At 43.7% G+C, this 20,424-nt stretch overlaps 1 protein-coding gene across 1 annotated transcript in view; it reads right to left on the reverse strand.

Annotated features, from left to right (window-relative positions):
• Positions 1-20,424, reverse strand: part of LOC122808678 (alpha-2-macroglobulin-like) — a 2,073,303-nt gene that overhangs the window by 351,247 nt on the left and 1,701,632 nt on the right. The window contains exon 17 of the mRNA XM_044079658.1: positions 16,258-16,329. Within this exon, the coding sequence (XP_043935593.1) occupies positions 16,258-16,329 (72 nt within the window). The remainder of the gene's footprint in view (positions 1-16,257; positions 16,330-20,424) is intronic.

Genomic DNA, 20,424 nt, shown 5'->3' on the forward strand with positions numbered 1-20,424 from the left:
TATTTCTTCCTGCAGTTGCAGAAGTTGGCCACTAGATGTCATGGGTAGACTAGTTTTTGGCTTGTGTGGGAACCAATTCAAGCCTGGAATAATAAATTCCATGCTGAAGTTTTTTGAATTATTATTGTTTTAAAGTTAGATAGTGAAATTTTGTCCATAACAAGAGTCATGCTAAATTATTTTAAAAATATCACAGGAAAACATTACAAAATTAGAAGTTATGTACCTACCATAATGTTCCATGTTAGTTGTCTTCTCTCGCCTTCTTTCTTGCTGGATGGGTTCGGAGCCGATCCCCGGCTCCGACTCGGCACTTGCTAAGTTCGAGAGCTAATTTTACCATCTCGAGGCAACCCTATATCCCATGATGCAAGGTGGAGATTACTCAGATCTCGTTTGGTAGCTAAAGAAATAGCAGTATTTTCTTCCAACTTAAGAGGAGGAAGAAAATAAGGATACTAAATAACATCATAACCCTCTAGAAAGGATCAACATAATCTAGTGACACTAGGAGTTGAACAGCTAGAAAAAAGGTAATAACCTCTTAATAGAAGATGTATAATCTTCCCGGTCTGACCAGGCTAGGGGATGGAGGCGGGCAAGAAAGAAGGCGAAAGAAGACAACTAACATGGAACGTTATGGTAGGTACATAACTTCTAAATGTTAAGTTGTCAATCTCGCCTTCATTCTTGCTGGATGGGACAGCGTCCTAGCACCTCTATCCTGGGTGGCTCAATGGAACAGACTCTTGAGAACGGTGGAACCAAAATTTGCTCTGTCTCTGGAGACCAAATCTAATTTGTAATGTGAAACAAAGGTATGAGGAGAGGCCCATGTGGCTGCTGCACAAATAGTGTCTATTGGAAGTCTAGCTTGAAAAGCTGTAGATGTAGCTAGAGCTCTGGTAGAATGGGCTTTTGGGTTAGAAACCAACTCTTTGCCTCTGAGCTGATAAATGTAAGTGATCACAGAAGACAGCCACCTAGATAAAGTTACCTTAGAAACTGGAAGGCCTTTCCTGTTCTCTGCATAGGATAGAAATAGTTGATCAGATTTCCTAAAAATTTTTGTCTTATCCAGATAATATCTGAGCTGGCGGTGAACATCGAGATAATGTAACTTTTGTTCAGCTCTATCAGAATAATTCGGGAAAAATACTGGAAGATCAATGGACTGATTTAGGTTAGTCTGTGATGCCACCTTTGGTAAGAAAGACGGATTAGTTCTTAGGGATACCCTGTCTTTGTGGAATATTAGATAGGGAGGGCGAACACAGAGAGCATGAAGCTCAGATACTCTTCTGGCAGATGTAATGGCAACTAGAAAAAGTGTCTTCCAAGAAAGCAATTTCAAAGAACAGGCAGCTGCAGGTTCGAACGGGGGAAGAATCAAGGATGTTAAAATTAAATTTAGATCCCACTGTGGTGGGGGGTCTCTAATTGCAGGTTTCAATAAAAAGATACCTCGAAGGAATGCCTTGCAAAGTTTATGTGACATAATATTGTGGTCCAAAAAACCTATATGAAAATTTGAAATGGCTGCCAGTTGAACTTTCACTGTGGAAGAAGAGGATCCTGAATTAAAAATGTCAGCTAGGAAGTCCAATACCAAATGAATTGGAGCAGTATAGGGGTTTATGTTCCTAGCTTTTGCCCAGAAAGAGAAACTTTGCCATTTACTAGTGTAGATCTTTCTGGTAGAAGATTTTAGGGAAGCTACTATGATATCCCGTACGGGATTAGAAATCATAGGAAGCCTGGCTTAGGATGGAAGTGGAGCAACCAAGCAGTGAGGTTGAGAGAAGGTATGGATTGGTGCAGTTGACCCGACTGGTGGGTCAGATGATCTGGAACCGGGTCCAGATGCCATGGCTGTACCAAGAGGTAATGATGTAGGAACGGAAACCATATCTGTCGAGGCCAATAAGGGGCAATGAGAATCAACTTGGCTCTCAAGGCGGTTGCTTTCTGAATTAGCTTAGGTATCAGCCTAAAAGGAGGAAAAGCATAAAGAAGTCCCCGGGGCCAATCTTGGGTTAGAGCGTCTCTGGGGGGATGGCCTGGAAGGGGGAAGAGAGAGAAGAAGTCTGGGCATTTGATGTTTTGAGGTGTAGCGAAAAGGTTGCAGCAAGGAAGGCCCCACTTCTGAAAAATCTCTTCCGTCACTGACTGTTTGAGAGACCACTCGTGAGGCATGAGAATAGCTCTGCTCAATCTGTCCGCTATGATGTTGGATTTCCCGGGGATGTGCGTTGCTATCAGAAACCGGTGAGAAGAGATTGCCCATTGCCAAAGTCTGAGAGCCTCTCGACACAGTGGATAGGACTTGGTTCCACCCTGTTTGTTTATATACCACACTACAGACATATTTTCCGTTTGGACTGCAATAGTTTCCAGGGGAAGAGAGTCATTGAGGGCTTGCAACGTTAAAAGCACTGCTCTCATCTCCAGAACATTTATGTGCAGATGGTACTCGAAAGGTTGCCAAGTGCCATGGACCATTCTGCACTGTTAATGCCCCCCCCCACCCGATCAGGGAGGCGTCCGATGTAACCGTGGCAACCGGGGCAAGAGGAACAAATGGTCTGCCTTGATGGATTTGAGGGGACGATATCCACCAAGTCAGATGTCTTTTGCAAGTTGGAGTTACTATGATCTCATGACGCATGGGAAGTTGTTGAAAAGACCATTGGGCGAATAGCATCCATTGTAGAAGCCGCATGTAAAAGCGGGCGAGGGGAAGAAGTGTTATGGCGGCCGCCATAAGACCCAATACTTTCAGAGCAAATCTGGCCTGAATTTTGTTGCTGAATAGAATCACTTGGACGTGTCTTTGAATGTCCAAGATCCTTTGGTCTGTCAACCTTGCTGAAAGTTGTACGGTGTCCAATCTTGCACCTATAAAAGTAATATATTGACAAGGCGACAAGGCAGATTTTTTGAAATTTATAGAAATTCCTAGCCCTCTGCAAGTGTGAATGGTGTAATTTCTGGCTTGGAGAAGCTGATGCCTGGTGGTGGCAGTGAGGAGCCAGTCGTCTAGATATGGAAACACCTGGAATCCTTGACGTCTCAGGTGAGCCGTAACCACTGCCATGCATTTGGTGAACACTCTGGGGGCTGTAGTGAGTCCAAAGGGCAGGGCTCTGAATTGGAAGTGACTGGTCCCCAGCCGGAAGCGGAGAAATCTTCTGGAGCGTCTATGAATTTTTATGTGATAGTACGCATCCTGAAGATCTATCGAGCACATCCAATTGTCCTTGCCCAAAAAGGGCAGAATGAACTGAAGCGTGACCATCCGGAATCTTGATTTCTTTACAAACTTGTTGAGTTTGCTCAGATCTAATATTGGTCTCCAGTCCCCTGTCTTTTTTGGAACTAAAAAGAACCTTGAGTAGATTACGGATCCTATTTGGTCCGCTGGGACTGGCTGGATGGCTCTTTTTACTAGCAGTTTTCATATTTCTAGTACAGCTAGTTCCCTTAGACCGGGTGGAACGTCTGGAAGGGTTCTCTTTTGTTGAACTGGGGTTTGAATAAAGGGAATTTTGTAACCCTTGGATATAGTTGACTGTACCCATTTGTCTTGAGAAAGGGAAAGCCAGGCTATTGGGTACAGCGATAATTTTACCCCGACTGCCTCCGAAGGCGGACAATCGGGCAACATCTCAGGGATGCTGGAAGGGTTTGTCAGAAAGAGGCTCTCTGCTACCCTGATTCTGTGGACCACCTCTGCCCCTAGGGTGGCATCTATTATTGTTACCCCCTCTGCCTCTGGGGGTAAACTGACTTCGTGCGTCAGGCGTGACTCCTTGAGATTTGCGGAACCACATTTTCCCTCCCTTCTGTCCTTTGGGGTAAGGTCTAGAAGGGGTGGAGAAACGGACTCCTACGGCAGAAAGAGTCTTGCCATCTTGTTCGCATCTAGTCAAAGTGTCTTTCACTTGAGGACCAAACAAGGTCGAGCCATCAAAGGGGGAGTTTGTGAAAGATGCCTTGAAGGGGTCTGCAAAATTACAAAGCCGCATCCAGGACTGACGCCTTAAAGCCAATCCTGTGCCTGCGGCCCTACTCGCTCCATCGGCTGCATAAGAAATGAGCCGCATGGAGGAGTTAGCAATGGAGTTAAGGATTCCTAGCTGTGAGCTAATCTTATCCTGAGACCCAGCAGCTGACGGATCCTGTAAAACTTCTCCCAACTCTTTAAGAACATCTCTTTGCAGGCGGGTGAAGTGGCATAAGTAGTTCAGCGATCTCATGGCAAAAGTCGCTGAAGAAAAAATCTGCTTACTGTACCTGTCCATAGTCCTAGAATCCTTATTAGGAGGATGGACAGGTACTGAAGGATCAGCTAATTCCTTCTTGGTGGCAGCAGCCACCACCATGGCATCAACTGGGACACCCTTTGTTAAATATTGTCTATCTTGTGGGGCAGTAATAAATTTTGAAGGTCTCCTAGGGATAGGTTCCACCGAATCTGGAGCCATCCACGCCTTCCGAGCCACTACCTCCATGAGAGGGTCGAAAGGCAGAGACACCCAGGAGGTGGAGGGTCGAGATCCGAACGCCTCCAGGTATACTAACTCGTCCTCGGAGGGATTAAGGGAGGGCCAGTTCCCCCTCTGTTTAAGGATTTCAAGGATGTCTGAGAATGAGACATCCTCAGAGGAGGACCTTGGGGATCCCTCCGACTCATCCAAGTCAGTATCTGATGTAATAGACTCAGGGGAGTCTAAATGTTTCCTCTTACATGTCCTCTTACGCGGGGGTTCTCCTGACGGATCAGGAGAAGCCTCGGAAGAGGAAGATATTCCCAATGGGGAAACCTGAGGCACTGGATCTCTGGGTCCGGGAGCAACAGAGTGGGAAGAGACGTCAGCAGGCACTGTAGTGGGAGGAGCTGATGGAACTGTCCGTTGACTAAGCCCAGGGGCTAGTACACTCCTCATCACCTCAAAGGCTCCCCCGTCAGAGAGACCAGAAAGTTCCCGCTCCGAAGAGATAGGAACCCCAGGCCTCACTGAGAGGGAAGGCTCCGAGGCAGATGTCGGGGCCGAGCTCACCAACGCCGAAGCTTCGAGAGGGAGAACGGGGTCGGACAAGGGTCCGATGCCACTCGCCCCCTCGGAGCCGACGAGAGAGACTAGACGCCCGGATCCCTCCAATGAAGGTCTCAAGGAGGAAATCGGAGCCAAGGACGACGGAGCCGAAAGGGGTGGTATCGGCTCCAAAGTCACAATGGTACCGGTTCCGAGGAGCTCCGGCTCCGAGCTCTGTAAGAGAGTCGAAGGAGGAATGTTCGGTGGATGTGATATAGCTACCATCTGTTGAGATGGGCTATGGAGTATTTGGGTCAATGCCTGAGACTTTAATAGTCTACTCACCACTCTCTCAAGGTCGTGATCAGATAGCCTGGATGACCGAGAAGATCGGCTCCAATGGCTCCGCTCCGAGAGCAAGGGTGATCTCGGAGCCGAATATATAGATTCCACTGAAGGGGATCGAGATCTCTTTTTTGAGATCAATGGAGCCATCGGAGCCGAAGATACGTCGGCTCCAGCCGGAGCCGACACTGAGTGTCTGGATTTGACAGTATCGGCGCCGGATGGAACCGATACTGAGACTGGTAAGGAAAGATCGGCTCCGGCCGGAGCCGATCTCGAGCCTGGTGAGGAAGAACCTGAAGCCAACGGCTTGGAAGCCTGAGCCGAAGGCTTAACAGGTTTCGAGGGCTTCCCCGGCGCCGACTTAGTCGGGGAGCTCTCAGGCTTTAATAAGCCCCTTAATATGAGCTTATTTTTTCATTCCTGCAGGACTCTTGGGCTGAAAGCATGACAGATAGCACAAGAGTCCTGCAGGTGCGAAGGTCCCAGGCAATAAATACAAGAAGTGTGACCGTCTGTCAGAGACATCTTCTGACAGCACGAGTCACACTTCTTGAAGCCTGAGACCTTAGTGTCCTTCGACATAACTGTGTCGATGAAACACCAGTAACACACTCACACACAAAAACACTCAGTCCAACAAATTAAATTAAATTAAACAGGGATAACACACAGTCACACACAAACAATCCCTGACAGGAAAAAATTTAGGGACGGGAAGGCCTAAGGCCTAACTAGGGACAAGGGAATATTTACTCAAAAAGAAGGGAACTCTGACGGGAATAGGGCTAAAGAAAGTCGATAATTAACAAAAATACAATATATATATATATATATATAAAGTTAAAGGGGGGTAGACGAAAAGTCTCTAAAAAGTTCACTTACCTAGAGCTGGTAAAAGAAGGCACCTCGTTAGCGAAGCGGCAAACGTGATCTGAGTAATCTCCGCCTTGCATCATGGGATATAGGGTTGCCTCGAGCTGGTAAAATTAGCTCTCGAGCTTAGCAAGTGCCGAGTCGGAGCCGAGGATCGGCTCCGAACCCATCCAGCAAGAATGAAGGCGAGATTGACAACTTAACATCTAATATTAATGCAACATTTTATGCAGTGGCAACTAATAAAGTTGTCTCTTTAAGTGTGAATGGGCTAAATAACCCAAACAAGGAAAGTAACATCAACAAATATTTATCTTTACTTAAGGCTGAGACAGTTTTTTTTTTTTTTACAAGAAACTCATTTATTGACAGAGGACTTGAACAGAATATTGTTAAAGAACAATACAGTACTGCCTGGCTCTCATTTCAAGCATAAAAGAAGGGGTGTCCTAATCTTATGGAAAAGCTCCTTAAGACTGCCCCAGATCATAGATATATATTCAGATAATGATGATATGCTTGGAATAGCAGTAATAAAACTGGAAAATAAACGTTATACCCCGATTAATACATATTGGTTACCGGGTATTGGCACAAAAACTGTTAAAAAACTCTTAGACACAATGATTTTACATTGTGGGGGAAATACTTATTGAAGGTGACTTTAACTGCATTCTATCTTCTGATACCACAATTGCTAAAACGTTCAAGATTTCTCCAACAGCAAAACATCTAAATAACTATATAAATACAACAAATCTGAAAGATGTACATGATATAAAATTATCTTCTTCTTTACAACAATCTCATTATTCTTATAGAGGTACTGGTGGTCTCATGCCCTGTATCAGATTATAATGCTCTTACTTTTAAAATAATTTTTAGTACAGACACTTTAAATTTTTGTCAAAGAATCCCTACTTACATTACAAAAGTAAAAGGCTTTCGAGAATGGCTGTTAAATGAAATAAAACAATTCATGCAGTTTAATAGTAATGACCAGGTTTCAGATACAATATTATGGGATACCTTAAAGGTGTTTAGACAACGGGCTTACTGTACATCAGTACCCTGATTGGAGAATGAGCGTTCTTTAGCAGGCTGTTAATGTACAAGTAATGCCCGCTGAGAAGAACGAGTCCGCCTCTTCATGGCAGCATATCAAGCTGCCGTGGAGCTCGGAGTGAGAAAACTGAACATCTGCAATTATTTTATGCTCAGTAAGCAGTGCTTTTTCTGTTTAGCGAATATAAAATATTAAAAAGAAGACAACTAAAAAAAAAGGTAGGTGTGTGTGTGTGTGTGTGTGTGTGTGTGTGTGTGTGTGTGTGTGTGTGTGTATGTGTATGTGTGTGTATGTGTTTATGAGTGTGTAAAATAAAAAAAATTAAAATGAAGTGTATGTGAGAGTATATGCATGTATGAGAGTAAGACAGAGCGATCGAGCGAGGGAAACAGAAAAAGTGTGTGTTTATGTTTGCACATGTGTATGAATACGTGCATGAAAGCAGAGAGATTACGTGTGTGTGTGAGAGAAAGCGGGAGTGATGTGTGACTGAATGCATGTTCGGAAGCAGAGGAGACTGTGTGTGACATGGAGAGATAGAGAGATAATGAGAGCAATCTTGTGTGAGTCAGTGTGTATGAAAGCAGAAAGACTGTGTGCATATGTGAGAGGTGTGTGTGTGTGTGTGTGTGTGTGTGTGTGTGTGTGTGTGTGTGTGTGTGTGTGTGTGTGTGTGTGTGTGTGTGCGTGCGTGTGTGTGAGAGAGAGAGAGATACAGAGCATACCTCTCAACTGTCCAGATTTTTGCCTTATATTTTTGCATCTGTTCCTCATAAAATGTGGTTTTCTGGCAAATGTTGTCAGGCATTTCAGTTTCAGACTTCATAACCTTCAGAACATGTATGCTAGTATGAAGGCAAAGCTGATTATTCTAGCAACCTTCTAAGTTTATAAGAGCATTATTAAACATGTGTCCCCATGTTGTGCTCCCTTTATTATTCTAGGTTTTGTCCAAACTTCTTGTTGCAAGAGGTTGAGAGGTATGATTCAGATAGTGAGAGAGAAAGTGAGAGTGATGTGTGACTGAATGCATGTATGTAAGCGGAAGAGACTGTGTGTGACAGAGAAAGCAATAGAGAGTGAGACCAATCTTGTGTGAATCAATGTGTGTATGAAAGAAGAAGAGACTGTGTGTATATGTATGTGTGGGAAAGAAGAAGAGACTGTGTAGTTCTGTATGTCAGAGAGAATGGAATTGTTGAGTTTCACTTGCTTATTATTTTTTAAGCACTATTATTATTTTTTATATATGTTTGATGTAAAATGCTTCCTCCAACACCATTAACGTAAAGTACAGCAAGTATGAAACATTAGGCAGAGGAACTATTTTACATCAAAAATATATTAAAAAAATAAAATAGTACTTAAAAAAATACATAAGTAAGTAAAACACAACAATATTTCAGAGAGCTCATTGTCTAAACACAATAATGCTCTCCAGGGTGTGTTAATGTGTAATTAATGACCTTCCAGGGGTGCAGAGGCCCTCCTCCGCACCCCTGGGTGGGCATTAATTACACATTAACACACACCTTGTCAGGCATTATTGCTTGCTTATATATATGGCAAAGTTAAAAGCTGTTTTTTATTCAAAAGAAGATAATGGGATAAGAATTTAACAGATATACAAAATGAAATTGATAAGTTAAAACTAAATGTCACACCTAATGATAAATCTTCACTAGATAATATTAAAAAATTAAATAAAGAATATGAAGATATCCTACAGCATAAAATAAGAAGTTATGTACCTACCATAATGTTCCATGTTAGTTGTCTTCTTCTCGCCTTCTTTCTTGCTGGATGGGTTCGGAGCCGATCCTCGGCTCCGACTCGGCCAATACTAAAGCTCGAGAGCTAATTCCACCGGCTCGAGGCTCCCCTATATCCCACAATGCTAGGCGGTAACTACTCAGATCTCGTTTGATAGCTATACCAAGCAATCCTAGTCTCCATAGAATGGAGTTGGGAAACCCACCTCAAACAATCTGCGTAAAAGAAAGGCAGACCTCAGTAAAGATAGAAGAGGTGGGAGAACGTGTGGGAATGACAACTTTCAGAAGAAAAACACAAAAGAATTCCAGTCGGTCTGTCCAGGCTTGGGGGAAGGAGGGTGGGACGCAAGAAAGAAGGCGAGAAGAAGACAACTAACATGGAACGTTATGGTAGGTACATAACTTCTTAATGTTAAGTTGTCAATCTCGCCTTCATTCTTGCTGGATGGGACCGCGTCCCTAGCACCTTATCCCGGGTGGCCTATTGGAACAGACTCTTGAGAACAGTGGAACCAAATTTGGCACGGCTTCTGGAAACCATGTCCAATTTGTAATGTGAAATGAATGTATGAGGAGAAGCCCAGGTGGCTGCTGCACAAATTGAATCTATTGGCAACCTATCCTGAAAAGCTACGGATGTAGCTAATGCCCTAGTTGAATGAGCTCTAGGTCTTGAGGGTAGTTTTTGATGTCTGATCTCATAGATGAAGGTAATTGTAGAGGTGAGCCATCTAGAAAGGGATATTTTAGTGACTGAAAGGCCCAATTTACCTTCCGCATATGACAGAAACAATTGATCAGATTTCCTGAATTGTTTAGTCCTGTCTAAGTAATATCTAAGTTGGCGATGAACATCCAAAAAATGTAGCTTTTGTTCCGACCTGTTTGAATAGTTAGGGAAAAAAAACGGGGAGATCAATAATTTGGTTTAGGTTTATTTGAGAAGAAATTTTAGGCATAAAGGATGGATTAGTACGGAGGGATACCCTGTCTTTGTGAAAAACTAAGTAAGGAGGACGACTGCACAGAGCATGGAGTTGGGATACCCTTCTCGCTGAAGTTATAGCTACCAGAAAAAGTGTCTTCCAAGAAAGCAACTTCAGAGAACATGAAGCCGCCGGCTCGAAGGGGGGAAAAATTAAAGATGCCAGAACCAAGTTCAAATCCCATTGAGGCGGGGGGTCTTTGATTGGAGGTTTGAGAAGAAATACACCCCTTAAGAAGGCTTTACAGAGTTTGTGAGCCATGATGCTGGACTCTGAAACACCAACATGAAAATTTGATATGGCAGCCAATTGAACTCTAATGGTTGATGCAGAAGATCCTAAATGAAAGAGTTCTGCTAGAAAGTCTAAAATAGACTGGATAGGTGCAGTAAAGGGATCTATGTTTTTCGATGATGCCCAAAAGGAAAAACGTTTACATTTGCTACTATAAATCTTCCGGGTAGAAGATTTATAAGAGGCTATCAAGATATCTCGGACTGAGCGAGATATTGAGGGAAGCCTGGCTAAGGTTGGAATCGGAGAAACCACGCTGTGAGGTTTAGAGAAGACAGAGATTGGTGCAGCTGACTCGATTGGTGGGTGATCAGATCTGGTACTGGGTCCAGATGCCAAGGCTGCTCCAAAAGGTAACGATGAAGAAAGGGAAACCATATCTGTCGAGACCAGTAAGGGGCAATGAGGATCATTGTCACTCTCAAGGCGATGGCTTTCTGAATTAGTTGAGATATCAGTGGAAAGGGGGGAAAGGCATACAGAAGTCCTCGGGGTCAATCGTGGACTAGAGCATCTCTGGTGGGATGGCCTGGTAACGGGAAGAGAGTGAAGAAGTCGTGACACTTGCTGTTTTGGGGAGTAGCAAAAAGATCGCAGCAAGGCTGGCCCCATCTTAGGAATACTTCTTCTAGAACTGACTTCTTTAGAGACCACTCATGTGGCATGAGAATTGCTCTGCTCAATTTGTCTGCAATAATGTTGGATTTCCTGGGAATATGCGTTGCTATCAGAAAACGCTGAGAAGAGATCGCCCATTGCCAAAGTCTGAGTGAATCTCGACATAAAGGGTATGATCTGGTTCCGCCTGGTTTGTTGATGTACCACACTACGGACATGTTGTCCGTTTGAATTGCAATAGTCCCAGTGGGAAGAGAGTCGTGAAGGGCTTGCAATGCTAAAAGCACTGCTCTCATCTCTAAGACATTTATGTGCAAGTGGCACTCGAAAGGTTGCCACGTGCCCTAGACTGTCCTGCCCTGATAATGCCCCCCCCACCTGATCAGGGAGGCATCTGTTGTCAACGTGGCGACTGGGGGGGGGGGAGTGAAGGGTCTTCCTCGGAGAAGTTGAGGTGATGTGATCCACCAAGACAGTTGATTCTTGCATGCTTGAGTAATCAATATGGTATGGGACATCGGGAGCTGTTGAAAGGACCATTGAGTAAACAGCATCCATTGGAGGATCCTCATGTGAAAGCGAGCTAAGGGGAGAAGGGGAATAGCTGCTGCCATGAGTCCTAGTACCTTCAACACCAGTCTGGCTTTGACTTTGACGCATTGTAAGAGAAGGGACACTTGGTTCCGAATGTCTGACACCCTCTGCTCTGTGAGTCTGGCTGAAAGATTCCGTGTATCTAAGGTGGCGCCTATAAAGACAATAGACTGACAAGGCGACAAGGCAGATTTTTCGAAATTTATCGAAATGCCTAGAGCTTGGCAAGATTGGATGGTGAAGTCCCTGGATAGGAGAAGCTGATGTCTGGTGGTGGCAGTAAGGAGCCAGTCGTCCAGATACGGAAACACCTGGAATCCTTGGCGTCTCAAGTGAGCCGTGACCACTGCCATGCATTTGGTGAACACACGGGGCTGTAGTGAGACCAAAGGGCAGGGCCCTGAATTGGTAGTGACTGGCTCCCAGCCTGAAGCGGAGATATCTCCTGGAGCGTCTGTTCATTTTGATGTGGTAGTGCGTCCTGAAGATCTATCGAGCACATCCAATTGTCCTGACCCAAGAAGGGTAGAATGGACTGTAGCGTGACCATCCGGAATTTTGTTTTTTTGACAAACTTGTTTAAGTAGCTGAGATCCAGTATGGGTCTCCAGTCCCCTGTTTTTTGGTACCAAAAGAATTTGGAGTAGATTCCGGATCCTTGCTGGTCTGCCGGGACTGATTGGATAGCTCTTTTTGATAGCAGCTTTGAAATTTCTAATGCTGCTTGTTCCCTTGGACCGGGTGGAACATCTGGAAGGGATCTTTTTGGTTGGGTTGGGATGTGAATGAAGGGAATTTTGTAACCCTCGGATATGATCGACTGTACCCATTTGTCTTGAGTAAGGGAAAGCCAGGCTTTTGGGTACAGTGATAACCTTCCCCCGACTGCCTCCGAAGGTGGACAGCCGGGCAGCCCCTCAGGGGTGCTGAAAGGGTTTGTCAGAGAACATTTCTCTGCTACCCTGGTTTTGCGGACCTCCTCTGCCTCTAGGGTGGCATCTATTATTATTCCCCCCTCTGCCTCTAGAGGGGAATCGGCCTTGTGCGTCAGATGAGACTCCCTGGGATTGTTTGCGGAACCACATCTTTCCTCCCCTTTGACCTTTGGGATAGGGTCTAGAAGGGGTAGAAAAACGGACTCCTACAGCAGAGAGAGTCTTACCTTCTACCTCGCACCTGGTCAATGTATCCTTCACCTGTGGACCAAACAATGATGATCCATCAAAGGGAGAATTGGTGAAGGACGCCTTGAAAGGGTCCGCAAAGTTGCATAGCTGCATCCAGGCGTGACGTCGTAAGGCAACGCCTGTGCCTGCGGCTCTACTCGCCCCATCTGCTGCATATGAGACCAGCCGCATGGAGGAGTTAACGATGGAATTTAGGGTTGCCAACTGGGAGTTCATTGTGTCTTTGAACCCCTCAGCTGTAGGATCCTTCATCAGTTCACCCATATCCTTGAGTAAATCTCTTTGGAGACGAGTGAAGTGGCATAAGTAGTTCAGCGACCGCATTGAAAAGGTCGCTGACGAGAACATCCGCTTGTCGTACCTGTCCATGGTCCTAGATTCCTTATTAGGAGGATGGACAGGAACCGAAGGATTAGCTAACTCCTTTGTGGCCGCAGCCACCACCATGGCATCAACAGGGACACCTTTGGATAAAAACTCTTTGTCTTTGGGGGCAGTAATAAATTTGGATGGTCTCCTCGGGGTGGGTTCCACTGAGTCAGGAGCCGTCCAAGCCTTCCTTGCCACCACTTCCATAAGGGGGTCAAAGGGAGGGGACACCCAGGAGGTAGAAGGGCAAGAACCAAACGCCTCAAGATACACTGACTCATCCTCCGAAGGATTAAGGGCTGGCCAGTTCCCCCTCTGTTTCAGGATCTCAAGGATGTCAGCAAAGGAGACATCCTCAGAGGGGGATCGAGGGGACCCTTCGGATTCCTCTAAGTCAGTGTCAGAAGTGATAGACTCAGGGGAGTCAATGTGCTTCCTCTTGCACTGCCTCTTCCTTGGGGGATCTCCTGCAGGGTCAGGAGAGGCCTCGGAAGAGGAGAAAATTCCCAATGGGGAATCTTGAGGAGTTGGCTCTCTGCGGTCTGGGACAAGGGGTGAGTAGAAATCACCGCAGGCACTGTAGATGGAGGGGCTGAAGGAGCTGACTGTGGGGCAGAACCTGGTTCTAGCACACTCCGCATGACCTCTAAGGCACCCCTGTCAGGCAAGGCCCGAGGCCCTCGCTCTGAAGAGACAAGGACCTCCCCCGGCACCGACAGAGATGGCTCCGAAGTCGATGTCGGAGCCAAACTCACCAACGCCGAAGCCCCGAGAGGGAGAGCGGGGTTGAACAAGGGTCCGATGCCACTCGCCCCCTCGGAGCCGACGAGGGAAGCCCGGCGCCGAGATCCCTCCAAAGAGGAGAACGGAGCAGACGACGGAGCCGAAATGGAAGGTATCGGATCCGACGCACCGACAGTCATGGCTCTGACAAGCCTTGGCTCCGAACTCGAAGGAGTCGGAGGAGGAATGTATTGGGGAACGGGAATAGCCACTGACTGGTGAGTCGGGCTATGCAGCATTTGGGCCAGTGCCTCGGACTTGAGAAGTCTACTCACTACCCTTTGCAAGTCATGGTCTGATAATCTGGAAGACCGTGAGGAATGAGTTTTGTGACTTCGTTCCGAAAGAAGAGGGGATCCTGGCGCTGAGTGCACGGATCCGATAGAGGGGGACCTGGACCTCTTTCTCGAATGTGGCTCCGATAAGGGTATCGGAGCCGACAAAGTTTTATCAGCCTCGGCTCCAGCCGGAGCCGAGGTAAAAGTATGAGGCTTAGAAACATCGGCTCCAGCCGGAGCTGATGTCGAAGCCGGCTTAGACTTCTCAGCAGTCGACTCAGGAGCAGGAGCCGACTGCTTGGAAGCTCTTGAAGGCTTCCCCGACACAGATTGAGTCGGGGGGGCCTTCAGGCTTTAATAAGCCCCGCAAGATAAGCTTATTCTTGCGTTCCTGCAGGACTCTAGGGCTAAACCCATGACAAAAAGCACAAGAGTCCTGCAGGTGCAAAGGCCCCAGGCAATACACACAAGAAGTGTGACCGTCTGTCAGAGACATTTTCTGACAGCACAAGTCACACTTCTTGAAGCCTGAGACCTTGTCTTTAGACATAGTGAGAAAAGAGAGGCTAACACACACAAACACAATCCAGACACTCTCTACAGAAAAAAATATTAAAATAAATTATTAATGTTAATACACAAACACACACACACAAGCCCCTACAACACTAATCTAATAAAGGACTAGGGTGAGGGAAGGGCCGAAGGCCTAGAACAAGGGTAAAAAGGGAAGGGGGCTCGACAAACAGGGGTCGATATATCTAAAAGTTTAAAATTAAACTAAAGGATATGTATTAAAACTAAAAGGGGGGTTATTAGAAGTACCTAAAAGTAAATTTGAACTAACCTGCCTGAGCCGGTAGAAAAGCGCACCTCGTCAGCTATAGCGGCAAACGAGATCTGGGTAGTTACCGCCTAGCATTGTGGGAAACAGGGGAGCCTCGAGCCGGTGGAATTAGCTCTCGAGCTTTAGTATTGGCCGAGTCGGAGCCGAGGATCGGCTCCGAACCCATCCAGCAAGAATGAAGGCGAGATTGACAACTTAACATTTGCTATTAACTTATAAAAAATAAAACTGTACTCATATTCATTTAACCTTAATAGTTTGCATAAAATTGCAATCAGATCAAAGTACTTAAATGAGGAAAAATCATACTAAAGAAAGTATATACGACAATAATAAGACAGTAAGAGTCTCAGACAAACTAAATTACTTTAAGAAGCATTATGAAAATATTAATAACTCAATTTAAGTATAAATGGCAATAACGTTATAGAAGGCTTTCGGCTCCAAACCCATCATTATAAGAATGAACGGCGAGATGGACAACAAACATGGAACGTTATGGTGAGTATATAACTTCTTTTTATCTGGCATCTACCAATCTCCATTGGTGCCGGTTAGCTGAGAGTTTACTGTACATCTGCACATAACACAGAATATTTCCCATACATCAATTTTAATTCTGTGTTTGACAACTTCCAAAGAACATTCAGAAATGTTACTATATGGTAATCAAACTGGAAATAAACAAACAAACAAATAAATAATAAATGGTTGTAGAATGGTATCCCCCTTTTGGGCAGAGTTTAGATCTTTCTGTAGTGGCTTGCGGAATAATTGTATTGTTTCTGACTCTCTAATGCTATTTAATATATGAGTTCCAGAAGTCATACCTAAAAATCAAATGTCTCTATTATGGGCAATTTTATCTATTGCTAGAAAAGTTGTCACAAAAATGGAAATCTAAGTCTACTCTCTTGTTTATTTCTGAAATCATTCATTTAGCCAAATCAGTATGTAATAGTGAAATCTCTACTATAAAAATGAGAACAAATAATATACATCATCAGTTAAATGCTTGAAAGAAATTACTTAAATTGTTAGAGAAATACTAAATGTTTTTCCTACTTTGTATATTGTTATGGACAATGTATATAGTTGTTTTTTAGTTGTATTTGTAAATATTTTACTGGATTATTGTTTTGTTAAAATAAATAAAAACGTTTTTGAAAAAAAAATAAATGTTATTATACTTAGATTTACCTCTTCAAGGTAAAGGAGGACATGATTTGTCTGCACCTCTGTTTTCTTCACCAAATGACTAGACTGTTGAAGCTGAAAAGAAAAGTGAACTGCATTTAGAGATGGGTTCAGTGCAAACAAAAAGTAAGTTATCACACAGCTACTTCTTTTCAGAAAAGTAAGATCTCTACAGTAGAAAATGTAGGAACCACAGAAAAAATATCTGATTGGCTGATGGAACTAAAACTATACATGTCAGTCTAAAACTGAAATGATATTCAGTAATCTATGCCTTAATGATCACAAAAAGTGAGAGCCTAAGAATGTGTTTGGATTCCAGAAGCCAGCATTTGTCAAGACTTCACACATTTTAAAAGACTAAATGAAACAATTAACTTAGGACTATGGCCATTTATGTGTCTGTTATCGGCAGAGTTTAGCTGCAACTGAAAGGACAACTTCTTTCTACAGAAATGCAAAAGTGGATTTGACTTGTTACACCCTGCTTATGTATGCCTAATTTTGTCTTAGCCATAAGAGGTTAGACAGCTATACCCACACTAATATATACAAATAGGAAAAAAAGGACATTTGATTTTGGGAGGTGACTTTAATTGCATATTGGATAAATCAGATACCACAAGCAAAAGAAATTTGTGTAAGTTCTATAGGGAAGCTACTTAAGAAATGGGAATAAAGTTTAAATCTAATTGATACATTTAGTTATAAGGAGAACAATTCATTATTTTTTATTATTTTCACACCAAGGTCACAGATTTGGGACACATACAAGAATTGATAAAATCTTCATACCTCAAGAGCTAAATTCAAAAATAATAAAATTTTCCATAATCCCTTGTCCCTTTTCAGACCATAATTCATTAATTCTCAAAATACATACAGATTATAAGAAATTAATTTTTATGTCAAGAATTCCAGCTCACATTCAAAAATTAAAACAATTTAAACCTTGGTTAGATTCAGAAGTACAATTCTTTTTAGATATAAACTACACTACTGAAATAAATGTAATTCATCTTTGGGATACCTTGAAAGCCTATCTAAATGGAAAAATTCTTTCATGGTATAAAAACAAGCTAAAAGAGTGGGAATCAGAATTATGTAACATTCAAAAACAAATCATAGATCTCACTATTGATTCATCTACTTACACACAAAATAATCAAAAAAAGCATTGGAAGACTTAAACAAAAGATATAATGAAATCCTAACTCACAAAACTAATATAGCTGTAGAAAGGTTAAAACTTAGTTCCTATGTAGTATCACCCAAACATATGCATAATTTAGCAATAAGATTAAAAAAAATCCGATTGAAAATAATATTACAAGTATTATACATGAAGGAAGGAAAAAAAAACAAAAGGTTTCGGATATAAATGATACACTAGATGCATTTAAACATTATTTCTCTGACCATTGTAATGACACTTTACATATAAGTAAGACATCAAATTTAGACCTGAAATTAGTAAAGATAAAGGTGCTACCAGAATAGTTATAAAGTTAGACATAGGTTCATAGGTAGGTACTAGGCTATCGGCCTTGGGGCCTATACAAGCCCAGCCAAAAAGGTACCCGGGCTTTTGCCACCCAAGAAAATTATTTTCCTGTGCCACTGTCGAGCAGAGCCACAGAGGTGATCCCTGGGGTGAATTTCCTATTTCCCATCCAATCATCAAGATTTTTCTTAAAGAGTGCTAATGAGGAGCTTTGTTTGATATAGACAGGTAGTTTATTCCAGAGTATGGGAAGTCTCTGGGACAGAAATCTATCCCTCCGGCATGTTCTATTTATTGTGGTGACAAGGTTTAGGTCCCTAGAGCGTGTAGCTCGGAGAGATTGGGATTTCTTTAAGTGGAGCATGTCCAATAGCTCTGGGTTTGACATAGCTTTGTATGTTAGGCAGAGATCACCTCTGAGTAGGCGATATGCGACGGAGTAAAGCTGGAGTTTTTTTGAGACGGTCAGCGTAAGACATCTGTTTGAAGCCGGTAATCCTCTTTGTGAAGTATTTCTGCGGCCTTTCCAGTTGTTGGAGATGTCTTGTGAGGTACATACCAAAAGGGGCGTTGTACTCTATAATGGGTCTAATGAGTGATGAGTAGAGGGGAACAATGACCTCTTTTTTTCTGGATGAGAAACCTTTTGTGATGAGGTGTGCCACGAAGAAGGATTTCCTGACTACCGTGGCGATGTGATTATCAAAGGAGAGACTACTGTTCACCTGTGCCCCAAGGTCTCTTATCACACTTTCGGTGTTAAGTATACTACCGCCTATGTTGTAGTTCATGGGTACAGAGTTTTTACCAAAGGGGATGACAATGCACTTTTTGGCATTGAGCTTGAGGCCATGGCTTTGACACCAGGCATCTGTCTCAGTGAGGCCCTTTTGTAGGATGTCCACATTGTTAGGAGTTTCAATTATGGCTCCTAGTTTGCAGTCATCTGAGAACTTCGTTAGCCAAAGACCTTCTGTGTAACAGGAGAGGACCCAGGACTGAACCCTGTGGTACTCCACTTGTCACTGGTCTGAAGTCGGATTTGGAGTCTGCTACTTTCACAGTGTGGGTTCTGTCAGTGAGCCAGTTGGCAACCCATCTTGTGACATAGGGATTTATACCTAGTTTAGTGAGTTTATCTATAATTCCAGAGTGGGGGATGGTGTCAAAAGCCTTGGCAAGATCTAGATAGGCTGTGTGAACCACCTTACCCTTGTCTAGGGCTTTGGTGACTGCTTCAAAGAATTCTATTAGGTTTAGGAGACATGATCTGCCTTTTAGAAACCCAAACTGGGTGAGATCCAGAGTTTGGAGATTACCAATATCTTTGTTTATAAGTTCCATGATGATACATTCCATGGCCTTGCAGACCAGGCTCGTCAGGCTAATGGGGCGGTAGTTCCCGGGGTCCGTGGTGGCTTCCCCCTTGTGGAGTGGGATAACCATTGCTGTGCGCCATTCAGCAGGCACAAAGCCTGAGGTGAGGCTATGACTGAACATGGTACTTAGGTGGGGTGCCAGTTCGTTCTGTAGTTCATGTAGAACGCAGCCTGGGATGTTGTCTGGTCCCATGGATGCTGTGTTCTTGGCTTTGGAGAGTGTGGTTTTTACCTGTTCAGCTGTGATTACAGGAACTTTGCATTCTTCCGGTATAGAGATGGGCTCTTTAGGGGGTAAGAGGGGGGTAAAGTTAGCACTGAACCTATGTACCAGGATGTTGGCAATATCAGTTGGGTCTGTATATTTAGTGCCATTGTGCTGTAACTCAGAGCAGATCTGAGTGTTGCCATTGAGATTCTTGACATAGCTATAGAATGCTTTGTGGTTGTCTTTAGAATCAGTGGTGATTTTGTTTTCGTAACTAGCTTTGGAGGATTTTATCAGGGATCTTATCACACTTTCGGTGTTAAGTATACTACCGCCTATGTTGTAGTTCATGGGTACAGAGTTTTTACCAAAGGGGATGGCAATGCACTTTTTGGCATTGAGCTTGAGGCCATGGCTTCTTACTGAGGCTGACCAGGGAGCTCCTCCACTCGTGGGATTTTACTCTCTTTTGTAAGAGTTTCTTCCTTCTGTTGTACAGTTTGTTTATGGCAGGGGACCACCAGATTGGCTTCCTTTTTTTGGAGGATAGCGTCTTGGTTCTGTTTGGGATAGCACGATCCATGCACTCATGTAAGTGCTTATAAAGTGCAGTTGTGTAGGATTCAGTAGTCATAACTGTATTGTCCATCTGCATGGGTGTCATGAAGTTCACCATTTCTGTCTTAAGAAGCATAAAGTTGGCTTTGGAGAAATTTTTTATTATGGTTTCCTTAATGGGGGGTGGAGGCAGGATGTGGATATCTAGGGTAATTAGCTTATGATCGGATCGGACAAATGAGGCATTGACTTCAGGTGTGGAACACCGGTCACTCATATTGGTAATGACTAGATCTAGGATATTGCTGCCCCTGGTGGGGGTGTGGATAAGTTGATCCAGGACATTGGAGTTTATGAATTCCAGAAAGTGTTGAGTGAAGGAGTTGGTACATGAGTAGTTTTCCCAGTTAATGGTGGGATAGTTGAAATCGCCCATTATTAGGGTGTTTGGTTGAACTCTAATATTTTCCAGTACATCAAGAAAAGAGGAGTGGGAATCCTGGGGCATGGTGGGTGATCTG

This window comes from Protopterus annectens, chromosome 8.part0 (assembly GCF_019279795.1).
Source record: "Protopterus annectens isolate FY-2018-M chromosome 8.part0, PAN1.0, whole genome shotgun sequence".
NCBI classification, from domain to species: domain Eukaryota; kingdom Metazoa; phylum Chordata; order Ceratodontiformes; family Protopteridae; genus Protopterus; species Protopterus annectens.